The sequence below is a fragment of the Prionailurus viverrinus genome, chromosome E1 (assembly GCF_022837055.1).
Source record: "Prionailurus viverrinus isolate Anna chromosome E1, UM_Priviv_1.0, whole genome shotgun sequence".
Taxonomy (NCBI): Eukaryota; Metazoa; Chordata; class Mammalia; order Carnivora; family Felidae; genus Prionailurus; species Prionailurus viverrinus.
In genome coordinates, this window is record NC_062574.1 from 19,782,372 (window position 1) to 19,794,557 (window position 12,186).

The 12,186-nt window shown below is 39.3% G+C and overlaps 1 protein-coding gene across 2 annotated transcripts in view; it reads left to right on the forward strand.

Annotated features, from left to right (window-relative positions):
• The first annotated feature begins 2,271 nt into the window (after positions 1 to 2,271).
• Positions 2,272 to 12,186, forward strand: part of SUZ12 (SUZ12 polycomb repressive complex 2 subunit) — a 46,786-nt gene continuing 36,871 nt past the window's right edge. Inside the window, exons 1-4 of one of the 2 annotated variants that reach the window (XM_047831700.1) lie at positions 2,272 to 2,795; positions 5,167 to 5,213; positions 5,301 to 5,365; positions 9,615 to 9,683. In XM_047831700.1, the coding sequence (XP_047687656.1) occupies positions 2,525 to 2,795; positions 5,167 to 5,213; positions 5,301 to 5,365; positions 9,615 to 9,683 (452 nt within the window). In that variant the 5' untranslated portion in view covers positions 2,272 to 2,524. The remainder of the gene's footprint in view (positions 2,796 to 5,166; positions 5,214 to 5,300; positions 5,366 to 9,614; positions 9,684 to 12,186) is intronic. The other variant, XM_047831701.1, reaches the window with a different exon arrangement.

A 12,186-nucleotide genomic window follows, 5' to 3' on the forward strand; every position in this document is an offset into this window, starting at 1 on the left:
GAAAGTTATCAGATTGAACTGCTACTAGATCTTATTTAGTGCCTTCAGAAAGAGGCATGACAAGTTTCCAAAACAGTTGCCACCCCAAACTTAGAAATAACAACACAAAATAAGTAAGGTGGCCGCAGAGACAACCAACCGCGTGATGATTTCTAAATAGTTATGCCTATGGAACAAAATGTGACTATGCAGACTGTAAAACACAACTCATCAGTTAACTCTACCTTGTCCAAGGTAATACGATTTTTTCAGTGTTCTACATGTATTCTAGACAAAGAATACAAAAAGGGAGAATCTGTTACTCTGCCTCTTCTACTGTACATCAAAACCATGCCCATGCCTAGCCAAGAATGCTACCTAACATGGAATTCTTATGGGAAATACCCCTTAAGAACATCCCAGCTCCCTTAGCTCCATTTCTCTGTTCATCAAACACTGACGACAGCCTATGCCTTGCTCTTTTTCTTTGATCATACCTGTCCCCCACACTCCCCTGCAAAGGAAAAACCCTGTATAAATAATGGATCACTTACGGGTTATGTTTACTGCGAATAAATTGGCATTCTAGTTTTTAACTTGATATTTTGTGATTTGCCTAGTGTGCTTTAACTCTCCAAACCCCGACCGAATGATGAAGCCTCATTTTCTAACCGGGCAAAGTTAAAGACAAGCAGTTTACCAACATCTAAAACCCCAATCTAAAATTGTGGGGTGGCATCAATCAGAAAAGACTTATTTCAGAAATCTAAAAAAAGAAGAAAAAAAACCCTTCTTTTTGTGGAAGGGGGGAGTTTTTCCAGAGAGCACAGAGCAGTATAAGAAATGAGAGCATTCTGAACTTTTTATCTGACTAAAAATACAGGCTGTACTTGTGTATCAGCAACAGGTACATCTTATTTCAGATGCGTTCCCGAACTGCCGTATTTTATATTAAACACACCATTTGTAGAGCTCATTTTCTTAGGTAGCAAATGCTTGGATTAAAATCAGTACTTCAGATGTTTGAATAACTGTTCCAAAGACACTAGTTTTGTAAACAGCTTGAATAACCAACCATTCCAAAGATACAGTGTTTGCAGTTGCCTTCTACGAAGGTCCCCAAGCAGCCATGTGAAAGTGTGAAAGTATTGTTATTGGAAGTATGAAATGGTTCTGTGCTTAGAGATTGGGATATTTGAAGATAATGTTTCGTTTTAACGTAATGCAAGATCACAGTATTTGAACTGGAAGAACATCTCAGACATCACCTTGTCCCAGCTGAAATTCAAATCTTGGAGAAGGTCAGCTCACCTCCAAACCGGTCTGTACGAGCAGACTAAATCGGGCCTATGCATGTCTTTTTAGCAGGACCGGCAAAACCACGGATTCCTTCGAGTTTCTGAGCGCAACACGAGCAGGTTCCCAACAAGGGTATACATACTTTTAAGAAATCCTTCAGTTTATCTCTGCCCACTCCGATGATGCCTGGCGGGGCTGAGTGGGGAGAGGGGTGGAGTGGGGGGGGGGGAGGATGGAGTGGGGGTGGGATCAGGTATCTACGTTTGGCTTCCGACACGTTGAGAAACCACGACTTTCTCAGCAACGATCCTGCAGCTTCAAAGCACCTACCAAAAATAGTTTTCCTCATTTCATAGGTGATTCCTGTTACATAGAAGTCGCTCCCTTTGATGGAGCCCGGTCGCGTCCGAGAGCGGCAGCCACAACCCCCTGGTTGCCCCCAGTCCTCTCAAGGGCTTTGCTGGGTGGGACTCGGCCTTGGGTGGCAAGGGGCACGTGGTGGCGAGGGGACAGGAGACGCGCGATCCACGCCCTGGGCGCCCCTCTGACGAGAAACGACCCACCCAACCCCTAGCCAGGCCCCTTCCTGTGAAGTTAGAGACTCGGTGATCTGTAATGGATCTCGGTTCGTTTAACAGGCCCCTCGCCCCCAGTTCCTCAGAGGCCCGCCTCTCTTCAGGGGTCTTGGATACCCCCCTGGGGGCGGTGACTGACGACGCTCAGAAGGCGAGAAACGGCTCCCTAAGCCGTTCGCTGGGTCCCTCTCTCCCCACAATGCACCGGGGCCAGCAGGAAGGCCGCTCCGACCCCTAATTTTCCCGCGAATTCAGTTCAAAGAGGCGGCCGGGCCCGCGATCGGCAGCGCGCACGGGCCAACCAAGCCGCGCCTCCGCGAGAAGCGCCTCCGCGTGACTGACGGGAGAATCCGCGGGCCAACGGGCTGGGCGGCCGGGCGGCGCGCGCTCCCGCCGGCCAATCGGGGCGCCGGGCGGGGGAAGTGGGCGGAGCGAGGCCAGGCTAGGGTGAGCGGCCTCCCGAGCGGAGCGGGGCTCTCAGGAGGAGACACTTTTTTTTTCCTCCCTCCTTCCCTCCTCTCCTCCTCCCTTCCCTTCCCCTCTCCTCCCCTCTCTCCTCCTTCCCCCCTCGGTCCGCCGGAGCCTGCTGGGGCGAGCGGTTGGTATTGCAGGCGCTTACTCTCCGGGGCCGCCCGGCGGGTAGCTGGCGGGGGGAGGAGGCAGGAACCGCGATGGCGCCTCAGAAGCACGGCGGTGGGGGAGGGGGCGGCTCGGGGCCCAGCGCGGGGTCCGGGGGAGGCGGCTTCGGGGGTTCGGCGGCGGTGGCGGCGGCGACGGCGTCGGGCGGCAAATCCGGCGGCGGGGGCTGTGGAGGCGGCGGCAGTTACTCGGCCTCCTCCTCCTCCGCGGCGGCAGCGGCGGGGGCCGCGGTGTTACCGGTGAAGAAGCCGAAAATGGAGCACGTCCAGGCTGACCACGAGCTTTTCCTCCAGGCCTTTGAGAGTGAGTGTGTTTGAGGCTTTGAGGGCAGGAATACCCCCTCGTCCAGCATTAGGAGGCCGGGACGCTCGTGCTGGGCCCCCCTGCCTCTCTGGGACTCGACTTGATTTGGGAGTGGAGGGAGAAATTTGAGGGGGCTGTTCCCACTTCAGGGATTACGGCCAAGGGGCCCGAAGTCTAGGGCCTTCGGGGGAGGTGGAATAGGGGGTGCAGGTGAGGTTCTTGACTCCCCGAAGATTTACACAAGAGGTTGGGCAGTGTGGCCCCACGTTAAGAGCAGGTTTCTTTTAGATGAGGAGGTTACAGTTGGACGGAGGATGCAGTCAGATCCCAAGACTAGTTCTTGCTTTCTTTCATGTCTTTTTTACTCTGGAAGTACAAGGGGTTTGTAGGTTGTAGGTTTTGAGGAGCAAAATGAAGCCTGTGAAGGGATGAGTTGCAGTGAAATCGACCAAATTGTCATTTGTCTGAAATGCTTTCGCACTAACTTGGTGCTGCATGTTAACATGGCACCTTTTGGTGCTTTTAACCTTTCAAATCTATCCACCCATTTCATGGGTACATAAACTGAGTCAGGTAGTGTTTTAAGCATCGCATCTTGCGGTGACCTCGGAATGCAGCCGGTTGTACTTGTCTTAATTCCGTAACATTTTCTTATGTCAATTTCGGCTTTTATGGTCTTGTTGAAAGGGCAAAAGCTATGACATGATTTGGGAAGGCAGGCAAGGTTATCTGGAAATAAAACAATAGAATTTATTAAAAACATCATGATTGTAAATAATCTCAATTGTCCTTTAGTGAGTATTATACTCTGTTTTCCTTTTTTGCTTTTGTGTACATTTTACAATTCGGAGATCGCTAATAGCTAAATAAGAGAAACTTGAATAAACTCGGCTTTACCGCGGAATGTCTTTATTTACAATTTTACCGTGGCATATGTTAAGGCCATGGTATCAGCTGTGCTTGAAAAGACGTATTACATTGTTTAATACCCTTCTTTCATTCTCTCTGATTAGTGCCTCATGAAATTCTAATTGGAATTTAATACAAGGAATTTCAGTTTTTATTGAAACGAATATTGAACCTGCTTGAGGGAGATTCACATTTCTTTTGCTTAATCTGCTTTGAAAATTCTGGAGACGCTTTAAATTGGAAAAATGATAGAGCATTGAAGGGCAGTGATGACAATAAACAGACATGTTTGTACTCCTTCTAAAATATCATCTCTCTTTTTCGTTTATTTGCCTCTAAAATTAAACTACCTGAAGATTAAGTGGACATTTAAACAGTTCCTTCTAAATGTTAAGAGAAGACAAATCTGCCAAGAAAGTTTTAGCTGTTTTGCTTTCTGATGAGTCTACGTTGGGAGGAGCAAACTGTCATTAAGGGCTAGATTTTGTCACACAACAGCTTGATTCTTCTGTAACGTTGATCTTAATTTCAGAGAGGTTGGAATGCTTTGATGTATTTACTGATATAGTCAGTCATCTTTAGTTTGTTTTGATACTCCTTTATTAAAGGAAGTGTGAAACTAATAGATCATTAATATAACTGGTATTATTTGTATACAGGTCCTTTTTATCTATAAAGGCAAACTGATTTTAACTAAATAGCATTAAAAAGTCTAGGAATCTCAATTAATTAAATATGTTTTGAGGTGGTATTTACATATTGGGATAATATTTACATTGAACAAAATGGATACAAACTTGAAGTATAACTAAATATTCATTGGAAATTTCAGCTACAATTTGAGTCATTTTTTTTCATTATTGACAGACTTTCTATCTGTATTAGGACATCTAGGAAACAGTTGTATTCTGTTTTGGTTTACTACAAATTTTCTAAAAGACCAGTTAAAAAATGAAAATTTCATTTTGCTATTTGTTATCAATAAGTTCTTTTGTTGAATCCCAGCTACCTCATTTCAGCTACTTTTAAAAAGTAGCTACCTTAGAAATGCAAGGCTTAAGCACAAGATTGTAGAGAACCTTAAATTTAAAATAAATGTAGAGGGGTACCTGGGTGGCTCAGGCGGTTAAACATCCAAGTCATCATCTCAAGGTTGGTGAGATCTGCGTGGGGCCCTTCATAAACAGCACAGAGTCTGCTTGGGATTCTCTCTCTGCCCCTCCCCCCTCACTCTCAAAATAAACATTAAAATAAAATAAAATAAATGTAGGTGAGTTTTGTGAATATATGCCGTAGATTGAATGTCTTTTGGTTTTATTGTGCATACAAATTTTCTTGATGTCAAGATATTTAGTACATGATTTTCGTACAGGTGATTGATTGGTTTACATTGGTTACAACACTGGCTAGATTGGTTATTTTCTTGAGAACTTAAATAATCCTTTTGTTTCCTGTTACCTAGAACCAACACAGATCTATAGATTTCTTCGAACTCGAAATCTTATAGCTGTAAGTAATCAATACAATTAATGAATATTATTTTTTACTAAAAATTTCAGCTATTTAATTTTAATATTTTTAAAACTTTTTTTATAGCCAATATTTTTGCACAGGACTCTTACTTACATGTCTCATCGAAACTCCAGAACAAACATAAAAAGGTACATTTTATGAATTTTATTCCGAGTTGATTAAACGATGTTAAAGTTTTGTATTAAAGTACTATTTCTAATTAAGGATTAAATATGAAAACTGAGGTAAAAGAGTGATTGAATTGATTGCCAAGTGATTTTTAATAAGTACATTTTTATAAATCCCAGTTTATTACCAAAGTTTTTCTAATAGAAATGATTTAGTAGTGAAGTATATGAAGTAGTTTTACTGATTCATATTTTTCCTTTGTGCTAAGAGTTTCTTTCAAGTTTGATAGAAGTTGAGGATTTAAATATTAAAGGGCTCAGGGGAACTATCTTCGATACATAAAATTAAGTTAATTTTTAAGTATTTCTTATATGTTCTAACAAAGAATTTGCTTCCATATGATAGGTTCAGAAAGTCTCATTTTATACCTTTGATGATGGTCTTTGTAAAAGAGGAAATATTTTTGAAGTCACTACATTGAATGTCCTTAAAAAACAAGAAGTCTTAATTATCTAGTCTTCAGTAGAGTCTGGAGGTGTTGATCAGAGCTTATTTTTGTTTATAACATGTGATATTTAACTATATGTAATTAAGGAATGCTAGTTTCTTATCCTGTGTGCAAGATTATTGAGCACATCAAGTGAACAGTTTTAAGTTTAAAGGAGAGACCTTGTATTAAGCATTTGGTAGTTGTTAGTTGTTAGTCTTGACTCACTAAAACCATTAAGTTATCCCAATAGACTTTGAAACCAAACTCCTTTGGAGGCTCATACTGGTTACTAAGTAAGCATCATGTTTCAATAGCAAGACTTGGTTTATCTTTGTAGATATACCTGTGTGTATTTTGAAGGATGGAAATGTTAAAACTATTTGTCTTCTGGTAATCTTTTCTGAACAGAGAGCGTGGGAGCGATTATGCACTTGTGCGCATTACATCTAATAGGTGAAGCTTGCCAAGAGCCTAAATAACTAGGAAGAAGGTGATGGATTAGGCAACAGAATTAAATTTGTCAGCTTTTTGCCTGTCTATGCAATTATTTGATCTATGACAGAGTTCAGCAGACTTTTTCTATGAAGGACCAGTTAGTAGATGTTTTAGGCTTTGTGGTCCATGAGGCAGAATTGAGGTTATTAAGTAGAATGTAGGTGGGTACTTACACAAAAAGAGAGGTAACAAATGGCTGCAAATTTTTATTGATGAGATTTAAAATATAATAACTCAGTACAGTGTTTTGTAATATGGGCCTACTAGTGAGAAATGTGAGATTCTTTTATTTTTGTGGCTTGGGAGGAGATAACATTCTCTTTAATTGGGGTTTAGAATTCTCTATCAAATCGGTCGCAAATATTTATCCATAAAAATCATTCTTAGCTCATGGGCTGTGCATGGACAGATAGTAAGCTGGATTTGGCCTATGGTCCATAGTGTGCTGACTGCTGATTTAGTCTATAAAACTAGGAGAATTTGATTAAGCAGTTAACTTTTACTCTGGTATTTTTAATATGGACGATTAATTGAGTTATCATTTAGGTTGCTGCCTGATTTTAATTTTAAAGTGATTAAGTTTTTTAGGGACACCTGGCTGACTCAGTAGAGCATGTAACTCCTGATCTTGTCGGGGGGCGGGGGGTATAAGTTTGAGCCCCACGTTGGGTGTAGAGATTACTAAAAAATAAAATCTTTTAAAGATTTTTTTTTCAAAATAAGTGAGTTAATCCATAAGTAAATACAAAATATGTTTAAAATCTAACCCCATTTTCTTGTCATATTTGTTAATGGACTATTTGTCTCATCGTGGGATACGTTTCTGTTGTCAGCTAATAGGTGGAGACAGTTTTAAAAGTTTGGTAGTAGAAACTACTTTTCTTAATTTGTTGTACTTTAGGCAACAAATTGTCTTTTGGGGGGGTTCTGCAGCAGTTTACCAGCCAAGAAACATATAAATCCTAGTTTATTTTCATGCAAAAATGCATTAGGAATCACTTAATGCTTTGTTATATACCTGGCCTGTGAGAGATGTTAAAACTAAGTTTTAACAAATTATATGACCTACATGTTCAAATGAGAGCTGTTCTTTTCAGAGTAATTGGTGACTTTGGAGGGTGGTGAATTTAGCCTAGTGATTGTGGTCTTTGTTAAACATGTTTTAGGGACTCCTTTTACAAAATTGCTTTTAATACTATCCTTTTGTTCAAAATGTTTTTGGAATTCCCTTTTTACTATTGTAACAGCATAATATCCCTTGTTGGAATAAATATATCACTCCTTTTGAAGTCCTACACTCAGTTGAAATATTAATTCTGGTATGTTTGTCAAACTCACCTTGTACTTTAGTCTCCTTTCATAGAGGTATTCAAATGCTTTAGACTAACACAACACTGATACAGGGGAAATACTCGTGAGGAGACAGGCATCTTTTATTAAATTCATTTTACTAGATTTCACATAAGTTGTTTCTGAATCCTCCCAAGACAATTTCCTGGAATTTCTTGAATTTTAAAAATATTCTCCTTTTTGATGATCTTTTGATAACTATTTCCCTTGTTAAATCTGAGCTACTGTTACAGTACCTTTCTAAAGAACAGAAGTAGAAATACTTGGTGCTTGGAGTGGGGCTGCTTTTGTATAGTTGCTTATGTGGTTTGTTTTTTTTTCCTAAGGAAGGCTGGATTGCCTTTATGATCTTACTTATTTCAAATGGTTGTTAATATTCAACTTTCCTATGCACTTGTCCTATGCATATGTCCATAATGTTGGAAGAGATGAACCTTGTGACTTCTAGTCTTAACTTTTCTTCCTACAGACAGGATTTCTTCTTAATCATTACATAAAGATAAACATATTCTTAAAAGTTTCCAGTAACTTTACAACCTTCCTCAGTAGTACGTTTCAGCATTTATACTGAAAAGTTCTTTTGTAAGTAGCCTAAAATAATCCTACATTTTTCTTCTTTCTTCTCTCTTATCTGTGGAGATTGAAAATGTATTGCCATCCTTCCTAAAATACTTCTTAACTGTGCTCATTGGATGAAACTTTAATATTGAAGTTTTCAGTAACTCTAAAGGTAAAGAGAGAAGCTTTTTTTAAAAAAAGATCTTTTGTTAATGGAGGCTATTCACCTGAATTAGATTGCATCAATTCTCTTCCTGTTGGTGTTTTATTGTAATATATTTACATTAACATTTCTCTACTGATAATTTTACATTATAGTAATTGAGTACAATAGCTATTTTTGAGGAATGAGCACATTAATAATTTCTAATATCTGAATTCAAGCTTTACAAAGTAATTTATATAGAATACACTAAGCTTTTCATGTTTTAAACTTGAAGAAAATATATGAGTATAAAGAGAAGTATTCATTTCCAGTTAACATATGGGTCTAGATTTTTAGCCTCTGTCTTAGGACAGGTACAATAATAGACCACCTTAAAAACTAAGGTGAAGCTTGTTCTAGAGTCCATTCATTCTCACTTTGCTTGGGAGTGCCTGGGGGTTATTCTTCATCTGAGTTTCTGTTTTGTGGAAAAAATACCTTTTTCTCTTAAACTTGTAAAGTTTATAATTGTAAAGCTAATAATTTTATTATGATTTGATGGGTGTATCCCCTAAACTTCAACATTTTTCATGATGGTTGACACCCATCTCTTTAATATGACATATCATTTAACTTGAGCCACTGCTAATAATCTTTAAGACCGTTTTATTAACTCCAGATATATTTTATGTGATAGTGCTAGCATATACTTGTCAAGTTACTTAATAGAAATATGAATATTTCACAGTATACATGATTTGCATTTGTTTGGTTCAGTCCAGCAGATGCTTGAATAACTTCAAAATATAAGGTACCGTGCCAAGCACTATGTGACTTTCCTTGAAGAAAAGCAATCTCTACCCTTCAGGAGCTTATAGTCTAGGAGGAGAAATAAAATATTTATGCAAGTTCACATTTAGGAGACTAAATGTCAAAATAAATATAAACCAAGTGTTGTAGGTGAGGGGAAATCACTCTGGTTTGGGAATAATTACAAAATGTTTCATGGAAAAGTTAGCATTTGAGATGGGACTTGAAGGCTCGACTGCTGTAATATAACATACACTGTCTCAATATAGTATTCATTGTTACGGCTAACCATCCACAATTTATCTTATTAAAAATAATCAAAATCAGATTTCCAACTTGCCTATTATAGTGACAATAAAGTGTAATCTGTTTTTTTTTCCCCAGTGGAGAAGTGATTATTTTGTTTATCTGTCTCTTCCAGGAAAACATTTAAAGTTGATGATATGTTATCAAAAGTAGAGAAAATGAAAGGAGAGCAAGAATCTCATAGGTAAGATAACCTATCAGTTTACATTAAGTGACATACTTGAGGAAAGAGGAGAAATTATAGTGATCATTTCTCTAGTGATCACCCCAGTATTGTAAGGAGTTAGAAGGAACCTTAGGGGTCAGTTGGTCTAAACTCATGCACAAATCAGGAATTACTAATTCTATAGCATTCGTGACAGAGAACCCTTAAGCCTCATCTTCAATACTTCCAACATTGGGGACTTGCTGTTTTCTAAGGCAGTTGTATTCATTATTGTTTATCTCTGTTACCAGCTTCTTGCATTTTTACTCCAAGTTTCTATAACTTCTGCAGTTGGTATTAGTCCTGCCACCTTATGTAAGGAGGGATAGAGACTCATATTTATGGTATACTTACTACATACCAGATGCTCTGCCAGGTGCTACACATCACATTTCTTGTCAGTAATTGTCTTCAAATCTGAGAGAGGCTCTCTTTCTATCTTGACCTTCCCCATATTTACATCTTTCAGTCAGAATATTCCTAACTTTATTTTATACTTGAAATAATGTTAATCACATTACAGTTTCAGAAACTTGACCCTTTGGATAGAATCTATTGTATGTTTTCAAGTGTAATACCCAGAACTAATCCCTAAATGTTCTGACTAGCCTAATATCTGCCTAAGCTAGATAGTGCGCTTCCATTTACTCTTGATATGTCAAACTAAAGAAATTTGAGTATTATTCTAAAGAGACACAGGAACTTGGGTCGTTTTTATTTATTGACTACTTTCAGGGAGAATACAGAACTAAAAATACTAGATTTTTAAGAAATGAAGCTGGTAAAATTGCCACAGTAGATTTTTTTTCTCTTGAAAAAATTTTAAGTCATATTGATTTAGATAGCATGTACACTGACTTAATGATGCTTCATTTATGATTTCTCATCTGTAGTAACTGGTGTAAAATGTCATTTTTGTAGTTGCTTATATTTTAAGTTTGGCTTTTGAATTAGGTTCTTTTGTTACTTGAATTGTAAAATCACATTTTTTATTTTATATCTTGCATTTTTGTAGGACTGAACTGTAATTTATATTTCCATATCTAGGCAGTCTTGACTTGTGAATAAGCTGTGATAGTCTATTCTAGAAGCTGAGATCCCAACTCTTTACCTAATCTCTTACTGCCCAAGGAGTGCCTTACAACATAGGACTGAGAATATTCTCAGTACATGTACACTTTTTTGCTTGAATTTCTATTCCAGATCCTTGTCTGGTCACCTACCGTAGACAGAGCTCTTGGGATCCTCAGGGTCTTTTTAATTTAAAGTATAAGCTGTAGAGTCAAACCCTGATCTCTGAGCTTCCTGCTTCTTCTGAACATTTTAATAGTTTGCTCTCCAGGTCTTTCAGGGTTTATGTGAGAAAGAATAATAAACCAAAAAGAAAACTTGACCCTTTTCTTCATCTTCCCCATCAAGGTTCCATGTTTATCACTGCTAAACCCTACTACTATCTCATTGTGATACTAGCTTTGATAAATACTACAGAGCTTCCCTTAGAATGTGTGTTGTGAGGGAGATCAGTAATACTGGTCAGTTCTCTCTGAATAATCACCCAATAATTTTGTTCCTTTTGACGCAGTGAGTTCAGTAGCTAGGGCAGTACTGTAACAGGGGTATATTTAACTCACAGAAACATCAGAGCTTGTAAGAATTTCTGTGATTCTGATAAAAACAACTTTTTTAGTCTTTAGTATCCAACTAGGACTAGTGAATTAGCCATCTGAACCCCCCCAAGATCCCTCTCCCTCCTCCCCTCTTCGTCTTTCTCTTTTTAAAAAACTTTTTATGTTTGTTTATTTTTGAGAGGGAGACAGAGTATGAGTGGGGGAGGGACAGAGACAGAAGGAGACACAATACAAAGCAGACTCCAGCCTCTGGGCTGTCAGCATAGAGCCCAACGCGGGGCTCAAACTCACAAACCATGAGATCATGACCTGAGCTAACGTCAGACGTTTAACCAACTCAGCCACCCAGGTGCCCCTCTTTCTCTCTCTTTTTTAATTACAGACCTATGTATGTTGGAGCTGACTATGCTTAATACCCAGGAAGGCACTTTAGGCCCTGGAGGTGTTGAGTTACTATGCTAAGTGCTTCAACACCCCCCACCCCAGTCTTTATGAATGTCTCAATGTCACTCACAGAGTCACTAAAATGAACTGGGAGATTGCTTCATTTTAAGTTTATTACCCTAAGGCTCTATATTATTAAATTATTTGAATGTGTTTCTCATCTAAAATTAGGCATAATCCTGGGGTGCCTGGGTGGCTCAGTGGGTTAAGCGTCCGACTCTTGGTTTCGGCTCAGGTCATGATCTCATGGTGTGTGAGTTTGGGCCCTGCATCAGGGTGTCCAAACTTTAAAAAAAATACAATAATGGGGCGCCTGGGTGGCGCAGTCGGTTAAGCGTCCGACTTCAGCCAGGTCACGATCTCGCGGTCCGTGAGTTCGAGCCCCGCGTCGGGCTCTGGGCTGATGGCTC